General features: G+C 42.8%; 1 protein-coding gene and 1 long non-coding RNA gene across 6 annotated transcripts in view; one reads left to right on the forward strand and one right to left on the reverse strand.

The window, feature by feature from the left end:
* Positions 1 to 1699: 1699 nt before the first annotated feature.
* On the forward strand, positions 1700 to 16517 carry LOC136381908 (uncharacterized). The gene is made up of 3 exons (XR_010747170.1): positions 1700 to 3284; positions 11513 to 11631; positions 16413 to 16517. It is a non-coding gene; the product is annotated as an uncharacterized lncRNA (long non-coding RNA).
* Positions 3935 to 24009, reverse strand: part of TOPBP1 (DNA topoisomerase II binding protein 1) — a 55954-nt gene continuing 35879 nt past the window's right edge. For all 5 annotated transcript variants that reach the window (XM_066350469.1, XM_066350466.1, XM_066350467.1 and 2 more), the window contains 12 exons: positions 22924 to 23047; positions 21737 to 21883; positions 21531 to 21633; positions 19791 to 19983; positions 15268 to 15488; positions 14335 to 14501; positions 13979 to 14090; positions 11156 to 11319; positions 10326 to 10463; positions 7864 to 7953; positions 7529 to 7690; positions 3935 to 5165 (listed from right to left, as the gene is read on the reverse strand). In XM_066350469.1, the coding sequence (XP_066206566.1) occupies positions 5022 to 5165; positions 7529 to 7690; positions 7864 to 7953; positions 10326 to 10463; positions 11156 to 11319; positions 13979 to 14090; positions 14335 to 14501; positions 15268 to 15488; positions 19791 to 19983; positions 21531 to 21633; positions 21737 to 21883; positions 22924 to 23047 (1765 nt within the window). In that variant the 3' untranslated portion in view covers positions 3935 to 5021. The remainder of the gene's footprint in view (positions 5166 to 7528; positions 7691 to 7863; positions 7954 to 10325; positions 10464 to 11155; positions 11320 to 13978; positions 14091 to 14334; positions 14502 to 15267; positions 15489 to 19790; positions 19984 to 21530; positions 21634 to 21736; positions 21884 to 22923; positions 23048 to 24009) is intronic.

Below are 24009 nucleotides of genomic sequence, written 5' to 3' on the forward strand. Positions count from 1 at the left end.
CAATTTTTTTTTAAGATACGAGCTGCGACTCGGTCCCTATTTTTGTTCGAGATCCGAGCGAAATTCTGAGATACAAGTCTGATTCGGGAAGCTGCAGCTAGTTGGCACATTGGCACATGGGTCCAGTATTGGCAGTTTGATATACGAGTTGACGGACTTATGAGCTCGGTTACAGAACGAATTAAATTCGTATCTCAATGTACCAATGTATTATTATTTTGAGTTTCCAGTCTTCCATGTCTGAACTTCTAAAAAAAATTAAATGGATTGAGATAATTGTAGATTAGCATAGTTTTAGAAAGACAGTGGTTCCGTGTACCCTTTACCTAGTTTCCCAACTAGAACATCTTGTAAAACTACACAGAACACCACAACCAGGATACTGATATCCACTAGGTCAAGATAAAGACAGTACAAGAGTATGTCTCTGCTTGCCAGATGATGTTGCCCAACTCATAAATTGTTCAATAAAGCCAATTAATCTTCAAATTTATGTAGAAAAGATACCAACAGTTCTATCACGAGTCCCTCATGTGCCCTTTTAAAGCCACACCCACCGTTGCCCCCAACTAATTTTTAATGCTGATGTAGTTTATTCAGGCCACACAGTGCCTCACGCCCAACAAAGAACAAGGTCTGGTGCTGGGAAGGTGAGTGCAGAGGGGCAGGCCAGGCCTCCTGCCCAGGTGCTGGGGAGATGGCTCAGCCAGCACGGGGCTACCCTGCCCTTCTTGCATATAGAGATATATACACTGCTCACTAAAATTAGGTGATCAGGGAATGTGCAGATCTTTCAGCCTTTTGTATAGTGCATTTTTACCAATGAAATAAAAGTTAGTTTTCATCTCATTTGCATAATCAAACCACTTTCTTTGACTTGTCATTTGCTTTTCTGATATTGTTTAATAAAAAATCAAATGCTGGCCCTGGCCGATTGGCTCAGTGGTAGAGCGTCGACCTGGTGTGCAGGAGTCCTTGGTTCGATTCCCGGCCAGGGCACACAGGAGAAGCACCCATTTGCTTCTCCACCTCTCCATCTCTCCTTCCTCTCTCTCTCTTCCCCTCTCGCAGTCAAGGCTCCATTGGAGCAAAGTTGGCCTGGGCGCTGAGGATGGCTCCATGGTCTCTGCCTCAGGCGCTAGAATGGCCCTGGTTGCAACAGAGCAATGCCCCAGATGGACAGAGCATCACCCCCTGGTGGGCATGCCAGGTGGATCCTGGTCAGGCGCATGTGGGAGTCTGTCTGACTGCCTCCCCGTTTCCAACTTCAGAAAAATACAAAAAAAAAAAAAAAAAAAATCAAATGCTTTTTTTATTGCTTCATATTCATTTTGAAATATCCCTCAATTTTTATGAGCAGTATATTTTGACTTTTTTTTAAAATTATTTTTATTTATTTATTCATTTGAGAGAGAGAGAGAGAGAGAGAGAGAGAGAGAAGGGGGGAGGAGCAGGAAGCAGCTTTGACTCCCATATGTGCCTTGACCGGGCAAGCCCAAGGTTTTGAACCGGCAACCTCAGCATTCCAGGTCGATGCTTTATCCACTGTGCCACCACAGGTCAGGCTATTTTGACTTTTTAAGTAATTTATTTTCACATAATTGACATACAATATTGGCTCTGGCTGGTTGGCTCAGTGGTAGAGCATTGGCCTAGTGTGTGGACATCCCAGGTTCAATTCCCAGTCAGGGCACACAGGAAGAAGCACCTATCTGCTTCTCCCCCCTTCTCCTCCTCTTGCTTCTCTCTCTCACTCTTCCCCCCCTGCAGCCATGGCTCAATTGCAGTGAGTTGGCCCTGGGTGCTGAAGATGGCTCCATGGCCTCACCTCAGGTGCTAAAATAGCTTGGTTGCTGAGTAACACAGAGCAATGCCCCAAATGGGCAGAGCATCGCCCCCTAGTGGGCTTGCTGGGTGGATCCCAGTCAGGGCACATGCAGGAGTCTTCTCTCTGCCTTCCCTCCTCTTGCTGAATATAAAAAAACCCCAAAAAACACATTATATCAATTTCAGGTATACAACCCAGGGATTAGACATTATATAACAAAGTGATCACCCAGATAAATCTCACAACCACCTGACACCATAGTTATTACAATATTGACTATGTTCCCAATGCTGTGCTTTATATCCCCGTGGCTATACTGTAACTACCAGTTTGTATTTCTTAATCCCTTCACCTTTTTCATCCATCCCCATAACCTCCCTCCCATTTGGCAGCCATCAAAATGTTCTCTGTATCTATGAGTCTGTTTCTGTTCTGCTTTTTCTATCTTTAGATTCCACACATAGTGAAATCATGGCATTTGCCTCCTCTGTCTTATGTCACTCGGCATACTTTCCAGGCCCAACCATGTCGTTGCAGGTGGCCTGATTTCATTCTTTTTATGGCTCAGTCATATTCCACTGTACATGTGCACCACTCCTTTATCCTTTCAGCTCTTGACGGACACTTAGGTTGCTTCCTTTGCTATTGTAAATAATGGTGCAATGAACATACAGCTGCATGTCTTTCTGATGTAGTGTTTTGGGTTTCTTTGGCTAAATACCCAGATACTTTTTCCCCCTTTTTTATGGCCTCGAGCTAACAATAGTTTTTTATATTTTTAAAGGGTTGAAGGGCAAATGCCTTATCATAAAGTCCTGGCCCACAAAGCTTCAAGTGCTACCCGGGCTTCTAAAGAAAAAGTTTGCCAAACGCTGATTTACAGCAGTATATAGTAAAGTACCTCTGGGTGAAGGTTGTATGGGAACTCTCAGATCTGAACTGCTAAGACTGAGCTCTATCCTACAAATGCACATACACAAAATTGTGCCTATGTCCATACCCAGGCATCCCGGCCCCAGGTTAAGACCTTTGCACTACAATAATGCATTATCCTCCTTGGGCTGCCATAAAATACCAGACTGGATGGCTTAACCAATAGGAACTTCTCACAATTCTGGAGGCTGGTAGTCTTAAGATCAAGGTACTGGCTGGGGTGGTTTCTAGTGAGCCATATCTCTCTGCTTTCCTGTTTGCAGGTGCTACTAGCCTCTTCTTCCAGGCCACCGGTTCTTCTGAATTAGGGCCCCACACAAAGACCTCATTTAACCTGAATTACTTTCTCAAAGGCCCTGAGTCCTAATACAGTCCCACTGGGGGTCAGGACTTCAGCATATGAACGGGGGTGGGGGTGGGGAATGACACAATTCAGCTGAGTACTGTGCCCACTGAGGATCCTGCCTGTGAGAGAGCATGTGGTGTGAATGGTTTGCTCCAGAGTCCCAGGAACTACCTTAAGGTAAGGAGTCATCTCTGCTGAATTAATAAGTGTTGGTGAGATTCAACTAATGCACAGAGAAATTTGCAGAGGAATATAAGGTGCTAATTTAAGCACCACAGATTAAAATACTATAATGATTCTGAGGAAAAATTTGGAATTAGGATAATCAAGGAAGTGTTTTTTCCTTTTTTAAATGAGAGAACTACCTGTGCTTGGAACAATTTGCAGCCAGGAAGACCTGGCTGGCAGTAGGCCATTTACTGATGGAGTCAAAGGTGAAGCTGAACTGTTCTATACAGGGTGTGGACAGAAACACTGATACATAGGTTTTTATATGGAATAGAAAGGATCATAACATCAACAGTGTGCTTATCAAGAAGTTTTGAATACAGTAGTAGTAACTACTTCAAAGAATTTTTAATTGGTGAAATCCAAGCAAATGTACTGCAAATTATCTGTGAAACAACCTAGCTAACACAAAATGGCTACATAAAAATTATGATCCTAACTGCTTCTGCTTTGTCCCTTAAAATGAGAGCTTTATTTGGAAGACTGTAATAATGCATGTAGTATTTGGTAATAATGGCTAGTGCAATTTTGTGGTTCTAACAAATGATTTTTTAACCCAATAGAATATTTTAAATTAAAAAAAAGATCAGAAACATAACTAGCAATTCACTTTTTATTTTTAATTTTTCTGAAGTGAGAATGGGGAGGCAGAGACAGATTCCCGCATGTGCCCGACTGGGATCCACCCGGCATTCCCACCAGGGGGCGATGCTCAGCCCATCTGGGCCATTGCTCTGTTGCAACCAGAACCATTCTAGCGCCTGAGGCGGAGGCCATAGAGCCGTCCTCAGCGCCCGAGCCAACTTTGTTCCAAAGGAGCCTTGGCTGCGGGAGAGGAAGAGAGAGACAGAAAGGAGATAGGGAGGGGTGGAGAAGCAGATGGGCGCTTCTGTGTGCCCTGGCCGGGAATCGAACCCAGGACTCCCACATGCCGGACCGGTGCTCTACTACTGAGCCAGCCAGCCAGAGCCACTAGCAATTCACTTTTTAAGCAGTTTTAAAAATCTATTATCGCTTTGCGAAAAGCATAAATGCCAGAATACTTTTCTTTTAAAAAACTCACCTATCTTAACTAATCTGAGTCGCTACTTTTATTCTTTATTGTCTTTATTTTCAAGTTTGGCACCCAAACTTAGCAATCATCATGGAGATTTGTGCAACCATACATATACATATATACACACACACTTTAAGTGTAATAAAAGCCCCAGTTCCTCATTATACTTTGTGCCCAGGCTCCTGTTAAAATGAGGTAAAATGGTGAGAAGTTAAAAATTTGGGAAAACTTGAATAAATCCCAATTGACAACTTATTATGAATTAAAGCAGACATTTTAAGGCAAAATCCATCACCTTGCTAATAAAACTCCACTAAGTTACAGCCTCAGATACATATTTATAAGAAAATAAATACATAAAAAGCCCCTCGCACACTTCCACGTGGTTTAAGGCCAAGCTAGCTGAGGAGCTATATTTTGTTACTTCAGGTAACTCCATTCAGGACCAGGAATAGTTAATATTTCACTGATTAAAATGTCAGGTGTTCAAACCCAGCTTCCAGCAGAGTCCCCCACACACTGAAGCGGAAGCTCCGTGCACTGGCTCTCCACAGTACACACCCAGCCCAGGGACAGTCGGGCTTCCCACTTAAAAACACTGGCTGCTGGTAAGTAAAGAGTAGAGGCGATTAGTGTACTCTAGGCCGTTTGATATTATTTTTCTCTGTAGGAGCTTTTCTCTTTTGTGATAATCCAGGCTCAGGTTCCTTATTACTTTGAAGAAATGATACAGCTTCTGGGAGACAGTAATTTTCTACCCGAGGAGGGGTTTCCTGTAAAAGGGGGAAAACACACATTATCATTTTATTCAGATTTCAAATTGTTAAATGATCAGGTAATAGATTCCTTTACTCTGCTTTTTTTTTTTTTTTTTTTTCATTTTTCCGAAGTTGGAAACGGGGAGGCAGTCAGACAGACTCTCGCATGCGCCTGACTGGGATCCACCCGGCATGCCCCTCTGGGGCATCGCTCTGTTGCAACCAGAGCCACTCTAGCGCCTGAGGCAGAGGCCACAGAGCCATTCTCAGCGCCCGGGCCAACTTTGCTCCAATGGAGCCTCGGCTGCGGGAGGGGAAGAGAGAGACAGAGAGGAAGGAGAGGGGGAGGGGTGGAGAAGCAGATGGGCGCTTCTGTGTGCCCTGGCCGGGAATCGAACCTGGGACTCCTGCACGCCAGGTCGACGCTCTACCGCTGAGCCAACCGGCCAGGGCTTTACTCTGCTTTTTGACCACAGAAACTTTAAAAGGAAAGTTCGCAGATTCCTGCAAGAAAAACATCTGTTTCAAGATACGCTGTTTGTCACAGTTAGTGAACCATCCCTGTGTGACAGTCTCATCTTTTATCAGAAAAATGAGCTTACAGCTCAGGCAGAGTGGGACCAGACCTTTAAAATGGTTATAATAAAATAGGAATGAAATATAGAATATGGAAAATAATATTTATCAAGTGTGAAAGTTTTGAAAAAAACCTTTTTACTGAATTTTTACTTATTTTTACAATAAACATGTAAAGTGGATTTTTTATTCTCCATTTTACAGATAAATAATACAATCAATGCTATATAACTACCCAGGTGGCAAAGCCAAAATTCACATACTTCTCTCTTTGATGCCAAAGCCCTTGCATTTCTCTCACAACCACAAGCCAACATATACAAAACAGACCGTCACAATAGCACTTTATATTCCTCCAGACATCTAGTACCTGGCGCATGACAACCCTGAGAAAGGCAGGGATACAACCAAAGTCAGACAGTGATTACTTCTGGGGTAAGGAAGGAGAAGCAGGCGGGGCAGAGCAACAGGAAATGTCTGTGGGAGCAGCAAGCTTCTATTTTAACCTGGAAACATAGATGACATCTTGCTATTCTTTATCAAGTACACATATTTTATACACTTTTATGTTAGAAAAAACTGAAATGAGAATTCATGTATAACAACTGTGCCCAAGCCCTGGCTGGATGGCTCAGTGGTAGAGTGTAGGCCTGGTGTGCAGGATTCCTGGGTTTGATTCCTGGCCAGGGCACACAGGAGAAGCGCCCATCTGCTTCTCCACCCCTCCCCCTCTCCTTCCTCTCTCTCTCTTCCTCTCCCGCAGCCGAGGCTCCATTGGAGCAAAGTTGGCCCGGGCGCTGAGGATGGCTCTATGGCCTCTGCCTCAGGCACTAGAATGGCTCTGGTTGCAACAGAGCAACGCCCCAGATGGGCAGAGCATCGCCCCCTGGTGGGCATGCCGGGTGCATCCCGGTCGGACACAGGCGGGAGTCTGTCTGACTGCTTCCCCGTTTCCAACTTCAGAAAAATACAAAAAAACCCCAAAAAAACAAACAAACAAACAAACAAAAAAAACACTGTGCCCAGCATAATACAGGTGATTAATAATCATTGGTTCTTATCTTAGATGGCAGCTGTCTACCTGAAATGATCAGGGATTCTGGAGGAGATGAGATTCAGTATGCCCCACTTCTCTATGGTCAAGGCTTCATGTTTTTGTTTTAGGCATTCCTTCTTTTAAATCCCGAGCAACTCCAAAACAATTAGCAAAAGTCACAAGCAGGCTGAGCTCTGGCTTCCCCTTCTTTTTTATGCTATTCTGTTTGAAATCCTTTATAGTAAAGACACTTACAGTCAGGTGTCATAGTTTGCTGCTTTCTGATGGCATTTTAGGCACTCTGCTGTCCAGAAGATATTTCTTTGCTCATTCAAATCACACAACATGGGCCACTCACTACATGAGTACAGAGAGCCCACCATGTAGCAAATGCTCGACTTACCTTGGTGTTTAACACAGGTGTTTACATCAACGCATAAGGTTAAGAAAACTAAAGGAGGACCCAGGACCCTTGAGTAATTGTTTCTCCTGGGACTTTTGGAATCAATTTCTGCTTTACATCTAAAAGGACACTTTAAGAGGCACCCTAGATTTTTATACTTAGCTCAAATTTAACTTCCAAGCTGAAGGTTTACATATGTGTTCATTATTATAACAACAGAATAAAACCGAGCAGTTAAATGGAGACTAACAGGAGACTAACATTGTATTAATAACAAGCTGAGGCTTTTGATGTGTAGTTACTTCTTGATGCATATGAGCAGATCTCTGGTAATGAGGAAGTCAAGGACAGAATCTCACAAACCTGTGTAAGATAATCGGCAATGTATTCTGTTTTCAAGCAGTATACATTCTGGGCAGCAGCCTCTGCTATATTAACTCCTGAGTCATCTGGTTTCAGTTTATTCAAGTCAGAAAAGAGATGTGTGGCTTCTTGAAAGAGAGGCACAGAATGACCAGGCAGCACCTAATGAAAAAGCAAAAAGCATCAAAGCAAAAATCATCAATCTATCAGTGTCCCAAAGTAACTCGACTGTGTCATCCATGCTTAGGGGTTACCATCTCACAAAGTACAGAAAATCAGGAACTGGTTAAAAAATAATTCAAGTAAAAAATCCAGTAAATTGATTCAATACAAACCTTTGCTCCTCCGGACTGAAGCAGACGTTTGAATCCTGCTTCTCGGGACTGGTCAACATGTAAAATAACCTTCCACCCACTAAATGCCCCCTACAAAAAAAATAAAAATTGTTAAAATTTGGAAAATAAGTGACAGAACAATACAGATAATATACTATTTTATCTGAAAATATAGTTTTATATTAATGAATAATCTTATAACCTCTACTTCTGCCACAGTGGTCATTGTCTCTGGTCAGAATACTTTGAAACACAGTCCTTTTTCCTTAGAATTAATCAAGGGTAGAGACTAAAGCATAACTTCTTTTTTAGAGAGACACAGAGAGAGAGAGAGTCAGAGAGAGGGACAGACAGACTGGAACGGAGAGATGAGAAGCATCAATCATCAGTTTTTCATTGCAACACCTTAGTTGTTCATTGATTGCTTTCTCATATGTGCCTTGACTGCTGGCCTTCAGCAGACCGAGTGACCCCTTGCTCGAGCCAGCAACCTTGGGCTCAAGCTGGTGAGCTTTTGCTCAAACCAGATATGAGCCCGCGCTCAAGCTGGTGACCTTGGGGTCTCGAACCTGGGTCTTCCGCATCCCAGTCCGATGCTGTATCCACTGCGCCACCGCCTGGTCAGGTAAGCATAACTTCTTAGGTGAAGCCTACATTATATTTCTCTAGAAAATACTTGCAAATTGGAAATATACAGTGGAATTACTCTCAAAGAAAGGGCTTCAAGGTTAACAAGGATGTTGAGACGCAGAGGACTCAGAATACAACAAAAAGATTGCTGAACTTGGGGTTTCTTAACCTTTTTGTGAGCCATGAACCATTTTTTATAGGCTGGTAAAACCTACAGACCTGTTCTCTAAATAATTATTTTAAATAATAGTTTTGTTGTGTAATTTCCATACCATATGAATATTTTTCAAATATTCAAAATAAAGTAGAAAGGATTACTTACATGGGAAATAATTTCATTGAAAAGCTATTTTAAATATTGTGACATAATAGATGTGCTTCTGCATTAATGCATTAAATCAAAACTAGTGGTGAGCTGAATAACTACTATAATTTTAAAGTAGAGAACATAAACACTTCAAGATACTTATAATTATAACACAAAGCAAAAAGCACTTCAAGATACTTATAATTATAACACAAAGCAAAGATGTGTTCTCTTGGAGCAAAATCACAGGTACTGTTAATAATGTTGTGATCTGTTACTTAGACTTATAATTAAAGGAAATGCTAAATTTTAATTAGAGGTTAATAAAAATAAGAATGTTTCCTCCTCCCCCCCCATCTAAAGTGTACAGCCATCCTGAATTCAATCTACAAAATTCTCGGGGAGAGTTTGTGGACCCCAAGTTAAAAATCTCTGAAGAAGGCCCTGGCTGGTTGGCTCAGCGGTGGAGCGTCGGCCTGGCGTGCGGGGGACCCGGGTTCAATTCCCGGCCAGGGCGCATGGGAGAAGCGCCCATTTGCTCCTCCACCCCCCCCCCCCTTCCTCTCTGTCTCTCTCTTCCCCTCCTGCAGCCAAGGCTCCATTGGAGCAAAGATGGCCCAGGCGCTGGGGATGGCTCCTTGGCCTCTGCCCCAGGCGCTAGAGTGGCTCTGGTTGTGGCAGAGCGACGCCCCGGAGGGGCAGAGCATCGCCCCCTGGTGGGCAGAGCTTCGCCCCTGGTGGGCGTGCCGGGTGGATCCCGGTCGGGTGCATGCGGGAGTCTGTCTGACTGTCTCTCCCCGCTTACAGCTTCAGAAAAATACAAAAAAAAAAAAAAAAAAAAAAAAACCTCTGAAGAAGCTGAAAGGATTCTGTGGAAGAAACATAGTGTGGGTCTCGTTTTACATAGGAACTATTTTTAAAAGAGCTATCAACATTATATATATCTTACTGTTAATGTTAATTCCTACTTTTTCTTTCTTTTTTTTTGTATTTTTCTGAAGTTAGAAGCAGGGAGGCAGTCAGACAGACTCCCGCATATGCCTGACCGGGATCCACCTGGCATGCCCACCAGGGAGTGATGCTCTGCCCATCTGGGGTGTTGTTACGTTGCCACCGGAGCCATTCTAGCGCCTGAGGCGGAGGCCATGGTGCCATCCTCAGGGCCCGGGCCAACTTTGCTCCAGTGGAGCCTTGGCTGCCTGAAGGGAAGAGAGAGGTAGAGAGGAAGGAGTGGGGGAAGGGTGGAGAAGCAGATGGGCACTTCTCCTGTGTGCCCTGACTAGGAATCAAACCCAGGACTTCCACACACTGGGCCAATGCTCTACCACTGAGCCAACCGGCCAGGGACTAATTCCTACTTTTTCTAATTGTGATTAAGTTCAATTTAGAATGCCTAAACTAAGCACATTAATCAAGGGATAAAAGACAAATAGAATTATTTTGTCAAGCACATTCTCTCAGGAGACTCAATGTGGCATAGTGATGATGCGGATGCCACTTACACTATCCTGACATGATTCAGTACCTCCACAATGCCCGATTCCTGTCTTTGCTGGATTTTTTTCCTCCACCTCATGGCTGCAACTGCTAGCCTTCGCTGCTGCACACTGATTCCAGTCAAAACATCAAGGATGGAACTGCTTCCCCATTCATAGTCTTCTTCCTACACAACAGTCCAACAAACTTCTGAGTTCCTACAATATGACCTCAAGGAGTTCACAATCTAATACAAGTTAAAAACTATATATTCAATTGTTAGACATACAGAGAATACCAAGCATGCACCAGTTTATGAGCATGGTGGAAATGTAGATTAATTTGGCTTTATATTAGAGCCAAGTATATTACAAGCATTACTAAAAACAGATAACCATATAATTGATAATCTTTAGATTACTGGGCTTTATCCATGGGAAGATGAATTTCATTTCACGGAAGGGCATGGTCTCAGAAAAGGTATGTATTTACAACCTGATTACCTGGTCTGTAGAAGAGATTCGTAAGGGATCTTGATTGAAAATTTGAAAAACCACATGATAGATACAACTGTGGTGGGTCAGTTAGGAACCAAAATATTTCAAATAATTAGTTTAATACTTAATTGGCTAGAAATAAAGATAAAAGCTTCCAGTGACATCATCTTAATATTTTCTAATGTTATTTCAATTAAAAAACATTCAAATTAAAGTAAATCAAACTGACATTAACTAGGACCTTATAAAATTGATATACTCTGATTGGCGATACTTAAAGTTATGTCAGTTATACACACGTGGTCTGTGTATGTGCTGGAATGAATTACTAATATATTCACTCTTACAGAAAAATGAGCCTTTACGTTAATTGCATACACACCGGCAGGAAGCTCCCGGCAGCCCTGCAGGCCTCCAGATAGGAGCGGTGCAGCACCCACTTCCCAGCTGCCACTGCGGCTAAATACTTCTCATTGCGAAGTGGATGTCCCACAACAATGTGTGTGCAGTTGGGATCAAAGGACTGCTTCTCTATTACTAATCCACCTGAAGTAGAGAAAAATCGGGAAATTTCCCTATTCAGTCACAATGCCATTATCAGATCTAAAATAATTAACAAAATTTGCTATTTCAAAACTAAATCCTTGTTCAAATTTTCCTGTCTGTACTTGGTTTGTTATAATTAAGATATAAAAAAAAATACAAACAAAGGCCATGTAACTGCAGTTGTATTTCTTAGGTTTCAACTACCTTGGCAATTTTCAAGCACTGAATATTAGATAATATCCAGAGAGATGGAAGTCAAAGGGGCATCTACAGTCTAAAATCAGAAGACCACGTTTTGAGAGTGGAAATAAGGTGAGCCATCCAAAAGAAGCTTGGGAGGAAAATACGCCAGGTAAATAGAGACAGAGCAGCAGGCGGGAGCTGAATCTCTTCTCAGCTATAAATGTATGAAGTGCATTTTGAGGAAAAAGAGAGTGTAAGTAAATACAGGCAAAGCATGGTGTTGATTTATACTTGGAGCTGCTGGGTAAGTGGAGATGCATCAAGGACTTTCTAAGACTTTAACAGGACACTTGAACTCACAGCAGGAAACCTTTTTTTTTTTTACAGAGACAGAGACAGACAGACAGACAGACAGGAACGGAGAGAGATGAGAAGCATCAATCATCAGTTTTTCGTTGCGACACACCTTAGTTGTTCACTGATTGCTTTCTCATATGTGCCTTAACCGCGGGCCTTCAGCAGATTGAGTAACCCCTTGCTCGAGCCAGCGACCTTGGGTCCAAGCTGGTGAGCTTTTTGCTCAAACCAGATGAGCTCCGCCCGGGGTCTCGAACCTGGGTCCTTCCGCATCCCAGTTAGACATTCAATCCACTGCACCACCGCCTGGTCAGGCAGCAAAACTTTTTGAGCACTTGCTATATGTCAGGGAATGTTGAAAGTATTCAAGATTAACTTATTTAATCCTCACAACTTTACAAAGTTGCTATTATTATCTGAAATTTATATATGGGGACACAGGCAGAATAACTCACCCAGGTTCAAAGGGGTGACAAAAGAACAATAAGGTAAAAATTCCATACTAATATAATATCAGTATCTAATTCTACACAACAAGTTTATCCTGTGACCCAGACAACATAAGAGACTGACTTATGGATATGAGTTTACCACAGTTGTTCATTTATGAAGTGAAAGGCCTCTGTATTATACATCAGAAACCCTGCAGTCAACAGGCTCCCAATTCCAGCACAACCTATACTCATGGGCCCCTGTTTTCTGTCTTCTTCTAAACAATTTTTTAATTCAGTGAGAGGAAGGAAGGCAGAGACAGACTCCTGCATGTGCCCCAACTGGGATCCACCCAGCAAGCCCATTAGGGGGCTATGTTCCACCCATCTGGGGTACTGTTTGGATGCTTAGCGACTGAGTTCTTAGTGCCTAAGGTGGAGGCCATGAAGCCACCTTCAGTGCCCAAGGGCCAACTTGCTCCAATTGAGCCATGGCTGCAGGAGGGGGACAGAAAGAAAGAAGTGATAGAGGGAGGGGTGGAGAAGCAGATGGTTGCTTCTCCTGTGTACCCTGACTGGGAATCAAACCCAGGACATCCACATGCTGGGCTGACACTACCACAGAGCCAACGGGCCAGGGCCGATAATTTTCTGTTAACTGCTACTACTCTTGCCCAGGGTTTGCAGAGACAGACACTGGAGTGTTCCATTTTGGTAAGTTCTGGGTAAAGGTTAGCAATTCTGACTTATAATTCCATCTAACTTATTAGGCGACCAAAGAACAAAATGTCCCACCTGAATAAAGTTTCTAAGAAACACAGCTTCCCAAGTGCACAACAGTATTTGACAGAAATCTTTAAAAAACCATACCATGGTTCTCCCCATCCTTAAAAGGACAGAGAGCACCAGTTACCTTTTTGGTATGCTGCTTCTAGAATGATGTCAGATTGAGAGCCTGACAACTAGTGGGGAAAGAATAATGTTGCACCCCTTCTACTTCAGTAAAATGTGGTTCTACTTATATTGTAAGCCTATAATTTCATTGGTTAGGTCCAAGGTTTCATCAATGAACAAATAAATGCTCAAAGCAGCACAAAAGATTCTTAAAACTTAATCACTGGTTTCACTTTAAATCTTTAAATCCTATGAGTCAGTGACTTTAGCGTTAAATTAAAGCTTTATAAAAGTTTTTTTGTTGTTGTTTTTTTCTTTTACAGAGACAGAAAGAGTCAGAGAGAGGGATAGACAGACAGGAACAGAGAGATGAGAAGCATCAATCGTTAGTTTTTCGTTGCGTATTGCGACATCTTAGTTGTTCATTGATTGCTTTCTCATATATGCCTTGACCACGGGCCTTCAGCAGACCGAGTAACCCCTTGCTCGAGCCAGCGACCTTGGGTCCAAGCTGGTGAGCTTTTGCTCAAACCAGATGAGCCCACGCTCAAGCTGGCAACCTCGGGGTCTCGAACCTGGGTCCTCTGCATCCCAGTCCGATGCTCCATCCACTGCGCCACCGCCTGGTCAGGCTAAAGCTTTATAAAAGTTTTAATGCTGACTTAATGTGCAGTCTCAGAAAATTCAATCTTTCTATCTCAATTTCTATGCTTACAAATGATATCAAGAGCAACCACATTTGCCGTCTAAATAAGATTACCATATGAGATATTTGTGACTTAAAATACTTGTACCTAGTTTCTCAATGAGATGACAATAATCAATACGCTCTTGAGGATTCAGAGATGACAACTGAAATATGTACTGTTTTTTAAAATCTTCAGGAGCCTCTTCTATTGTTATAATCTGAAATGGAAAAGTTTTATTTTAGTAAAAGTAACTTAAAAATGTTATCAGGTATATAGTTCTTTTACAGTAACATTTTTAGTCTTCTGAGTTACCAAATATTATAAAACAAACCAAAAAACCACCCCTCCTGCAAGGAAATGCAGTAACATTTAATGAACCCTTGATATTGATACCCACAAATCTTTCGTGCAGCATAACAGCAATATCAAAAGCCGCAACCCCATCCTAGGGATCAACAAACCTTTTCTCTGGGGTGTGGGGCCACAGGCGGGTTGGCCAGGGGGAAGGCGATGCTGGGGGCCTGGGGCGTGGGGATCAGGTGGCTGTCTTTTCCTGGAGTGCCCAGTCCCTCAGAGGTCCGGTGTTCTGGAGTGTCAGTCACACAGGAGTTTCCAGGATCATGGACGGCTGAGGGCAATAAAATGTGGCAATGTGATATTATCCAAACATGACTAAGAACAAGTTCCAGGAAATAGTCTCATCCGTCTTAGCCAACATGAAATTAAACACAAATTCTGGAAAATAAAAAGTACACGCAAAAGAAGTGGCCTATTTCTAGAGCTTATAAATAAATAAAATTAATTAGCATTAAGAGGGCAAATGGTGTTATTTGTGAGCTTCTCCCAATCCCTTCTTTAAATGCCAAGCTAAGTATCCCAAATGTGTAAATAAAAGCAGGCTGCACTTGGAAAAAAATAGAGGCAGAGAATCTATTGGTGTGAAAGGGGGCAAATGACCAAAGATGAGAGCAAGGAAATGTTTTGTTTCCAAGATAAAGCCCAAGGAAGAAAAAATGGGGAATTCAGAAAGAAACTCTTACAGTCCCAAGAACAAGTGTAGGTATGTACTGAATAGAATTCAGAAAAAGACTGAAATGAAAATAAGATGATTGGGAGAAAAAGTGACAAAAGAACTAGAACCAAAGAAAGAATAACAGTAATGCCCAATCTGGAAAATGCCTACACTTCTAAATTTAAAAATCAAAATATATTTTTGAATTAATTACCTCAACTTACAATTACTTTTTTGACACTTAAGTTTAAACCAAAATCTGATATATCTAGTTTTTCATCTGTATGTACAATTTAGAAAACCACAATGTGCTTATCTGCTTATTTTTAAGAGGTCAACATGTACTTAATACAAAAAAGGAAACAGATTTCTTTCTTATTACCCTGTTCAGCAATTTTTAAGGCGTGTAAAGGCTCCTGGTAAGGAGAGCCCTCTAATTTCTTCATGGCAGCCTGAGGTTCAGAATACTGTGTGGGACAGCTAGGCCACTGCAGATTGCTGGCAAGCCTTGCCCTCTCCTCTCTGGCCGTAGGGTCATCCCAAATGATCTGTTCATTCTGGGAGGGCTCTGTGTTGATATCAGGTATCGTCTGACGAGACTGCCTAAGGAATGAAAGTGACAATTTTAATGGCAGGCAGACAGAACAAAATTCACAATCATAAATCGCTAAGGTTAGATTATACAGTTGTGGGCACCTTTATATACCCATCTAGTACACAGTAAGCACTTAAAACTATACTGAATAAATAAACTTTGGGAAAATTTTTTTTTTTGTATTTTTTTGTATTTTTCTGAAGCTGGAAACGGGGAGAGACAGTCAGACAGACTCCTGCATGTGCCCGACCAGGATCCACCCGGCACGCCCACCAGGGGCGACGCTCTGCCCACCAGGGGGCGATGCTCTGCCCCTCCGGGGCGTCGCTCTGCCGCGACCAGAGCCACTCTAGTGCCTGGGGCAGAGGCCAAGGAGCCATCCCCAGCGCCCGGGCCATCTTTGCTCCAATGGAGCCTTGGCTGCGGGAGGGGAAGAGAGAGACAGAGAGGAAAGAGGGGGGGGGGGGAGGTGGAGAAGCAAATGGGCACTTCTCCTATGTGCCCTGGCCGGGAACTGAACCCGGGTCCCCTGCACGCCAGGCCGACGCTCTACCACTGAGCCAACCAGCTAGGGCCTGGAAAATTTTTTTATCTTTTTAAAATGTTTCTTCCAGCAACTTACATGTTTTAATGAGAAAATGAAACATATTTTGACCAAATGTCCATATGCACTGCTCACAAAAATTAGAGGATACTTTATTGCTTCGTATTCATTTCGAAATATCCCCTAATTTTTGTGAGCAGTATGTTTAAAACCTCTGGCACTGGCCAGTTCACTCAGTGGTAGAGCATCAGTCCGGTGTGTTGATATCCCAGGTTCAATTCCTGGTCAGGGCACACAGGAGAAGTAATCATCTGTTTCTCCACCCCTCCCCCTTCTAACTCCCTCCTACTCTCTCTCTATCTCTCTCTCTCTCTTTCCCTTCTTACAGGCATGGCCCGATTGGTTCGAGTGAGTTGGCCCCAGGCACTCAGGATGGCTCTGTGGCCTCTGCCTTAGGCACTAGAATGGCTCCAGCTGCAATGGAGCAATGGCCTCAGATGGGCAGAGCATCGCCCCCTTGGTGGGCATGCCAGGTGGATCCCGGTCGGGTGCATGCCGGAGTCTGTCTCTCAGCCTCCCAGCTTCTAACTTCGGAAAAATACAAAAAGTGCCTGACCTGTGGTGGCACAGTGGATAGAGCATCAACCTAGAATGCTGAGGTCACAGGTTCAAAACCCTGGGCTTGCCCGGTCAACGCACATATGGGAGTTGATGCTTCCTGCTCCTCCCCCTTCTGTCTCTCTCCCTGTCTCTCTAAAATGAATAAACAAAATCTAAAAAAAATAAAAAATAAAAAATAAAATAAAACCCCAAAGAGGGAAAGAAAAGTTCATTGTCAAAAAAATAGGCCCTGGCCAGACTCGGTTAGAGCGTAGTCCCAACATGCCAAGGTTGCAGATTTGACCCCAGTCAGGGCATAGACAAGAATCAACCAATGATGGCATAAGTGGAGCAACAAATCAGTGTTTCTCCCTTCCTCTCTCTCTAGAAAAATAAAGTTGTTTTTTTTTAAATTCCAAAATGACTGCTGCATTTAAAAAATGGGAGTTTGGCCCTGGCCGGTTGGCTCAGCGGTAGAATGTCTGCCCAGCATGTGGAAGTCCTGGGTTTGACTCCCAGTCAGGGCACACAGGAGAAGCACCCATCTGCTTCTCCACCTTTCCCCTCTTTCCTCTCCCTCTCTCTCTCTTCCCCTCCCACAGCCAAGGCTTCATTAGAGCAGGGTTGGCCTGGGTGCTGAGCACGGCTCTATGGCCTCCGCCTCAGGTGCTAGAATGGCTCCGGCTGCAATGGAGCAATGCCCCAGATGGGCAGAGCATCACCCCCTGGTAGGCATGCTGGTGGATCCTGGTTGGGCACATGTGGGAGTCTATCTGACTGCCTTCCCGCTTCTAACTTCAGAAAAATACAAAAAACAAAACAAAACAAAAAACCCACAAAAAAATAAAAATGGGAGTTTACTGCCTGACCTGTGGTGGTGCAGTGGATAAATTGTTGAGCTGGAATGCTGAGGTCTCTAGTCTGAAACCCCGGGCTTACCGGATCAAGGCACATGCAAGAAGCAACTATGAGTTTATGTTCCCCCACACACACCTTTCTCTTTCTCTCTCTCTCTCTGTCTAAAATCAATCAATAAAATGTTTTTTTTTAAAAATAGGAGTTTTCTTACTTTATAGCAGTGGTTCTCAACCATTCTAATGCCATGACCCCGCAATACAATTCCTCATGTTGCGGTGACCCCAAACCAAAAAATAATTTTGGTGGCTACTTCATAACTGTAATTTTGCTACAGTTATGATTTGGAATGTAAATACCTGATATGCATTATGTATTTTCCAATGGCTTTAGGCAACCCCGCCGGGGTCGCGACCCACAAGTTGAGAACCTCTGTTTTATAGGCTTAGGAAAACATGGTAATGTTTAGAAAACTGGTTACTTTGCTTCCCAGGAGTTGTATTTTCATCACTTGAAATAATAACTATAATTATATGGGAAGTGGCCTGACCAGGTGGTGGCACAGTGGATAGAGTGTCGGACTGGGACACAGAGGACCCAGGTTTGAAACCCCAATGTTGCAGGCTTGAGCACTGGGTTGCTGGCTTGAACGTAGGATCACAGACATGACCCCATGGTGTCTGGCTTGAGCCCAAAGGTCACTGGCTTGAAGCCCAAGGTTGCTGGCTTGAGCAAGGAGTCACTTGCTCTGCTGCAGCCTCCCAGTCAAGAAACATATGAGAAATTAGTCAATGAATAACTAAGGAGACTAAGAAGCCGCAACAAAGAATTGATGCTTCTCATCTCTCTCCTTCCTATCTGTCTGTCTCTCTCTCTCTGTCACACACACACACACACACACACACACACAAAAACCCCCAAAAAACCTGTTTTGGCTCTGGCCAGTTGGCTCAGTGGTAGAGTATCAGCTGGCATGTGGAAGTCCCACGTTCAATTCCCGGTCAGGGCACACAGGAAACACATCCATCTGCTTCTCCACCCCTCCCCCTTCTCACTCGCCCACACTCTCTCTCTTTCTCTATCTCTCTCTCCCCCCTTCCCCCCCTGCAGTCCAGACTCAATTGGAGTTAGCTGGCCCTGGGCACTGAGGATGGCTCCATGGCCTCAGGTGAAGAGTTCAGTTGCTGAGCAATGGAGCATCGCCCCCTAGTGGGCATGCCGTGTGGATCCTGGTCTGAGTGCATGCAGAAGTCTGTCTCTGTCTCCCCTCCTCTCACTGAATAAAAACAAAACAAAAACAAGAAAAGCAAAGAAGAGAGGAAGATAACATCTGGATATAATATATAGGGTTGGCAAAAGTAGGTTTACAGTGGTTTGTATGGTAAATACAAGAATAAACTGTTTCATATATTCACAACTGTAAACCTACTTTTGCCCCTCCCCCGTATATAGTTTGGACTAAATAAGGTCCAGAAGTCTAACCCTTTTAGCAGTCTACTTTACTAATTTCTTTTTTTAGATTTTATTTACGTATTTTATTTATGTATTTATGTATTTATTTATTATTATTATTATTATTATTATTTTTTTTTCTTTTCATTTTTCCAAAGCTGGAAACGGGGAGGCAGTCAGACAGACTCCCACATGCGCCTGACCGGGATCCACCCGGCATGCCCACCAGGGGGCGATGCTCTGCCTCTCCGGGGCGTCGCTCTGTTGCACCCAGAGCCATCCTCAGTGCCCGGGGAAACTTTGCTCCGCTGAAGCCTTGGCTGCGGGAGGGGAAGAGAGAGACAGAGAGGAAGGAGGGGGGGAGGGGTGGAGAAGCAGATGGGCGCCTCTCTTGTGTGCCCTGGCCGGGAATTGAACCCAGGACTCCTGCACACCAGGCCGACGCTCTACCGCTGAGCCAACCAGCCAGGGCCTTATTTATGTATTTTAAAGATAGGAGAAAGAGGGAGGGCAAGAGAGAGAGAGCGAGGGGCAGAGAGGGGGAAGGAGGGGAAATGAGAGGAAGGGGAACAGAGAAACAGGGTGAAGCGGGATGCATCGACTCATAGTAGCTGCTTCCTGTATGTGCCCTGACTGGGCAAGTCCAGGGTTTTGAACTGGTGACCTCAGCATTCCAGACCGATGCTTTACCCACTGTGCCACCACAGTCAGGCCGCTTTACTAATTTCTTTTAAAGATAGGAAAATTAGGCTTAACTCATGGGACTGAGTCAGTAATTAATTACCCACATAGGTGCTACCTTTCTCTCAAGTCACCTAGTCACTCCTTTCTGCCACCACGCTGAGTGATGGGTACATACCTCAGGGCCTCTAGGACTCGACTGCGCCCGCTGCGTGTGGAGGGAGCGCTGTCCGGGGTTGAAGAAGCGCTGTTGCAGCCACTCCTTGAGAGGGAAGTCCTCTGCCCCTGGGGTTTCACTATTGATGTTGCAGACATTATCTCCTTCAGCTGCTTCTGGAAATTCTCTCTCATCTCCAAGGTCTGTGTGAGAGCTTCAAACACAAATATACCAATTAAGGTAAGACTCTCTTTTTAAAAAATCACATCTTATTCACTTTAACTACTTTGTCTAGGTTGGTTGAATACACATTTATTAACTTGATATTTACTGAATACTTACTTATAGGCTATTGTAATGTACTAATACTATGAATACCGCAAACATCAAGGCAGCCCTTACCAGGAGGGGAGTATATGCAAGAATCCGGAAGCCCTGTGAAGACTAAGACTTGCAGTGATCACCTCTTTTGCAGAACTCTTTGCCTGCTTCTCTCTCATGTTATGCACTATATACTCTAAGCTGCACTATCATTTATGTTTGTGATTTTTCTCTTTGGTCCTTGAAAACACACACAATATATATACTTATCTTTGGGTTCCTTATAGACTAATCACTGAAATAGGTACTAAATATTTTGGGGATGAACAGAGTGGGAGTAACTGGAGATGTTAAATCCTAGGAAAAGCTCTGGAAGGTTAGGATAAGTATGAAAATAAAAAAGGACACCTATAGATATAAGACGATTCACTGCAGCACACTTGATAACAGCAAGAAAGTAGAAATAACCTAGATGCCCATCAACAAGGGACCAGAGGAGTAAGTGGGCCATTCATACGATGAATATCATACAGTTGCCAAAAAAAGAAAAAGCAGCTCTGTGTGTACTAATATGAAACACTCCACCAGCTGAACTGTTAAGAAGATCAAGATCAAAGTATAAAACAGCATATATAGTAGCCTACCATTTATGTACTTTGTGTGTGTATGTGTGTTTGACACAGAGACAGAGGGACAGACAGGAACAGAGAGACAGGAAGGGAGAGAGATGAGCAGCATCAATTCCTCGTTGCGGCATCTTAGTTGTTCACTGATTGCTTTCTCATATGTGCCTTGACTGGGGGGCTACCGCAGAGCTAGTAACTCCTTGCTCAAGCCAGCAACCTCGGGCTCAAGCTGGTGAGTTTTGCTCAAACCAGATGAGCCTGCATTCAAGCTGGCGACCTCGGGGGTTCGAACCTGGGTCCTGTGTCCCAGTCTGATGCTTTATCTACTGAGCCATGGCCTAGCCAGGCCCATTTATGTACTTTTTAAAAAGCAGGGAAGGAGAGAACATGCATGTTTGTGATTAGGTATGCATAAAACAGCCCTAGAACGATACACAAGAAACCAGTAACACTGGAAGGTGGGAGAAACTTCATACCTCCTTCTGTACATCGAAAACCATGTTTTACAAACGTATTGTAAAACTTTGAGTATCACTGAAAAGAACTGAACCACAAAATATTTTTAAATTACCAACTCTACCTACCTTTAACAGGGCTACATCACACTAACTATATAAAATACCTAGTTCCACAAATTTCACACTTAAATCACTTTAAAGATTTGCAAATTATTATTTAATGATTAGCAGGGAACCTTAATCAATCCTCAAATATATGCTTTACTTCTGTTTAGCACCACAGAAAATAATTTTTCCACCTGATGCAAAAGAATCATATATAAATAAATTCTTTTTTTAAATTTAAAGTATTTTACCTCCTTTAGAGTCAGTCCTTCTATATCCACTTGATGTTGCTACTTCTTTATTACTGGTGGTCATATTATCTATATCATTTTCTTCTACAAGCAAATGATCTGGCTATTAAAGAAGAAAAATTACAATTGCTCAAACGAAGCCACTGTATAAGGTTTCACAGCAAAACAGCTCAAGGAGGGGAAGATGTACCATCCATATCATCTACCTCATCGTCCCCTGTTGTCCCATCTGCGGAGAGCAGTCGGCCGTTGCAGAGTCTGTCGTCTTGCACTGCACTGATATCCAAGCTCATTTTGGGATTATAAGTATGTGGATACAGAGATTCAGGAAGGTGTTTATACTCCTGGGCACACTGCAATACAATGGTTTTAAAACAGGACTGAAACAATCTCAGAGAATAAATGATGTTAAGTTGGATAAGAATAACCAATATGTTTGGTAAGAAGATGATAAAAATTAAAGTTTTGAAAACTAGTTGACACTAAAAAATTCCATTATACAAAGAACAATTAAACCATCTTCACTTAAAATTTTTTTTATTTTTCAATTAAAGTTTACATTCAATATTGTCCATAAAAAAATAAAACATTCAATGTTGTCCTCACTTTTAATGTCATGTCCATTGAAGTATAAAACCTATTCTATTTCTATGCTTTTGCCAAAATATCCACTACATTCCAGGAAATACCCAGAAAGAAGCAAAATAAAAAAAGACAGTTCTAAACTGTATTGGTAAACACATATATTAAGTAATTCTCCTCAAATCATAATACAATTTTCTTTCTTATTATAAATATATATATATATATTTTGTATTTTCTGAAGCTGGAAATGGGGAGGCAGTCAGACAGACTCCCACATGCGCCCAACCGGGATCCACCTGGCATGCCCACCAGGGGGCGATGCTCTGCCCATCTTGGGGCGTCGCTCTGCCGCAATCAGAGCCATTCTAACGCCTGAGGCAGAGGCCACAGAGCCATCCTCAGCACCTGGGCCAACTTTGCTCCAATGGAGCCTTGGCTGCGGGAGGGGAAGAGAGAGACAGAGAGGAAGGAGAGGGGGAGGAGTGGAGAAGCAGATGGGCGCTTCTCCTGTGTGCCCTGGCCGGAAATCGAACCTGGGATTCCTGCACGCCAGGCCGACACTCTACCACTGAGCCAACCGGCCAGGGCCAAATATTTTTAATTACTGAACAAAATCAGAGGCTCAGAAAGAGTACCCATTAAAGGCCTGCTAGGTATTTAAGGAATAAAGATCTTAAGTTTTTGATGCCACAGAGACGTGCACCGTTAAATAAGGTTAGCAAACTTCTTATGCACACTGAAATTGGTTTGTGTATTGAAATAATGTTCATATACATTTCATTTTAACAGGATAAAAAGTAGTGCTTACTTCTAAAAGCCAGTGCTCTGAAACAATGTGTATTCCTCTTTCTTTTGCAGATTTATACTCTCGATTAGTGTCATTTTGTCGCCCTTGATAGATGAAATGAGTCACTGTTTCATCAAAATTCCACCTGAAACAACCAAGTATAAAAAAACCAAATAACTAAGAAATATCTATATTAGTGTAAGATCATCATTATTCTCCATGAATAAACTACTCTTTTTTTTTAAAGCATATTTATTTATTTATTTATTTTTGAGACAGATTCAGAGAGAGGGATAGACAGGGACAGACAGACAGGAAGGGAGAGAGATGAGAAGCATCAGCCATTATTTTTCGTTGCGACACCTTAGTTGTTCATTGATTGCTTTCTCATATGTGCTTTGACCGTGGGGCTACAGCAGACCGAGTGACCCCTTGCTTGAGCCAGCGACCTTGGGTCCAAGCTAGTGAGCCTTTGCTCAAACCAGATGAGCCCACGCTCAAGCTGGTAACCTCAGGGTCTCGAACCTGGGTCCCTGGCATCCCAGTTCAACACTCTATCCACTGCGCCACCACCTGGTCAGACTGAATGGACTATTCTGACCTTCACAAAACCTTCAAGGACTAGAATAGACAAGAATATTAAATGATAGGCTCCATTTTTTGGGTCAAATTTTACACATATATTTCTAGGTATATACATGCAGAGAGAGAGCTGGAAGGATATGCTTTAAAATATTACTCTCTTCTTTAGATTTTTCTGAATTGTTTTAACTTTCTTAATATGACTATAACTTTATAGTAATAAAGGTATTTTCAAATTAAAGCATTAATCTGTCTCCCAGTTGTTGGCAGTCACTATTCATTGCACATTTGCCCTACACCCCATAAAAGATCATGTACTCTACACGTCATTATCTACAGCCGATCCCCACAACAATCGTAAAACACTGGTATTATTATATCCATCTAACATATAAGAAAACAAAGGACATGGTTAAGTAACAAGTTCAAGGATATTCAGTGAATAAGTAGTAGAACCAGGTTTGACTCCAAAACTGACTCTTAACATATAAAGAAAATAACCAAAAAGAATATAAAAATTTCTAA

This window comes from Saccopteryx leptura, chromosome 10 (genome assembly GCF_036850995.1).
Source record: "Saccopteryx leptura isolate mSacLep1 chromosome 10, mSacLep1_pri_phased_curated, whole genome shotgun sequence".
NCBI lineage: Eukaryota > Metazoa > Chordata > Mammalia > Chiroptera > Emballonuridae > Saccopteryx > Saccopteryx leptura.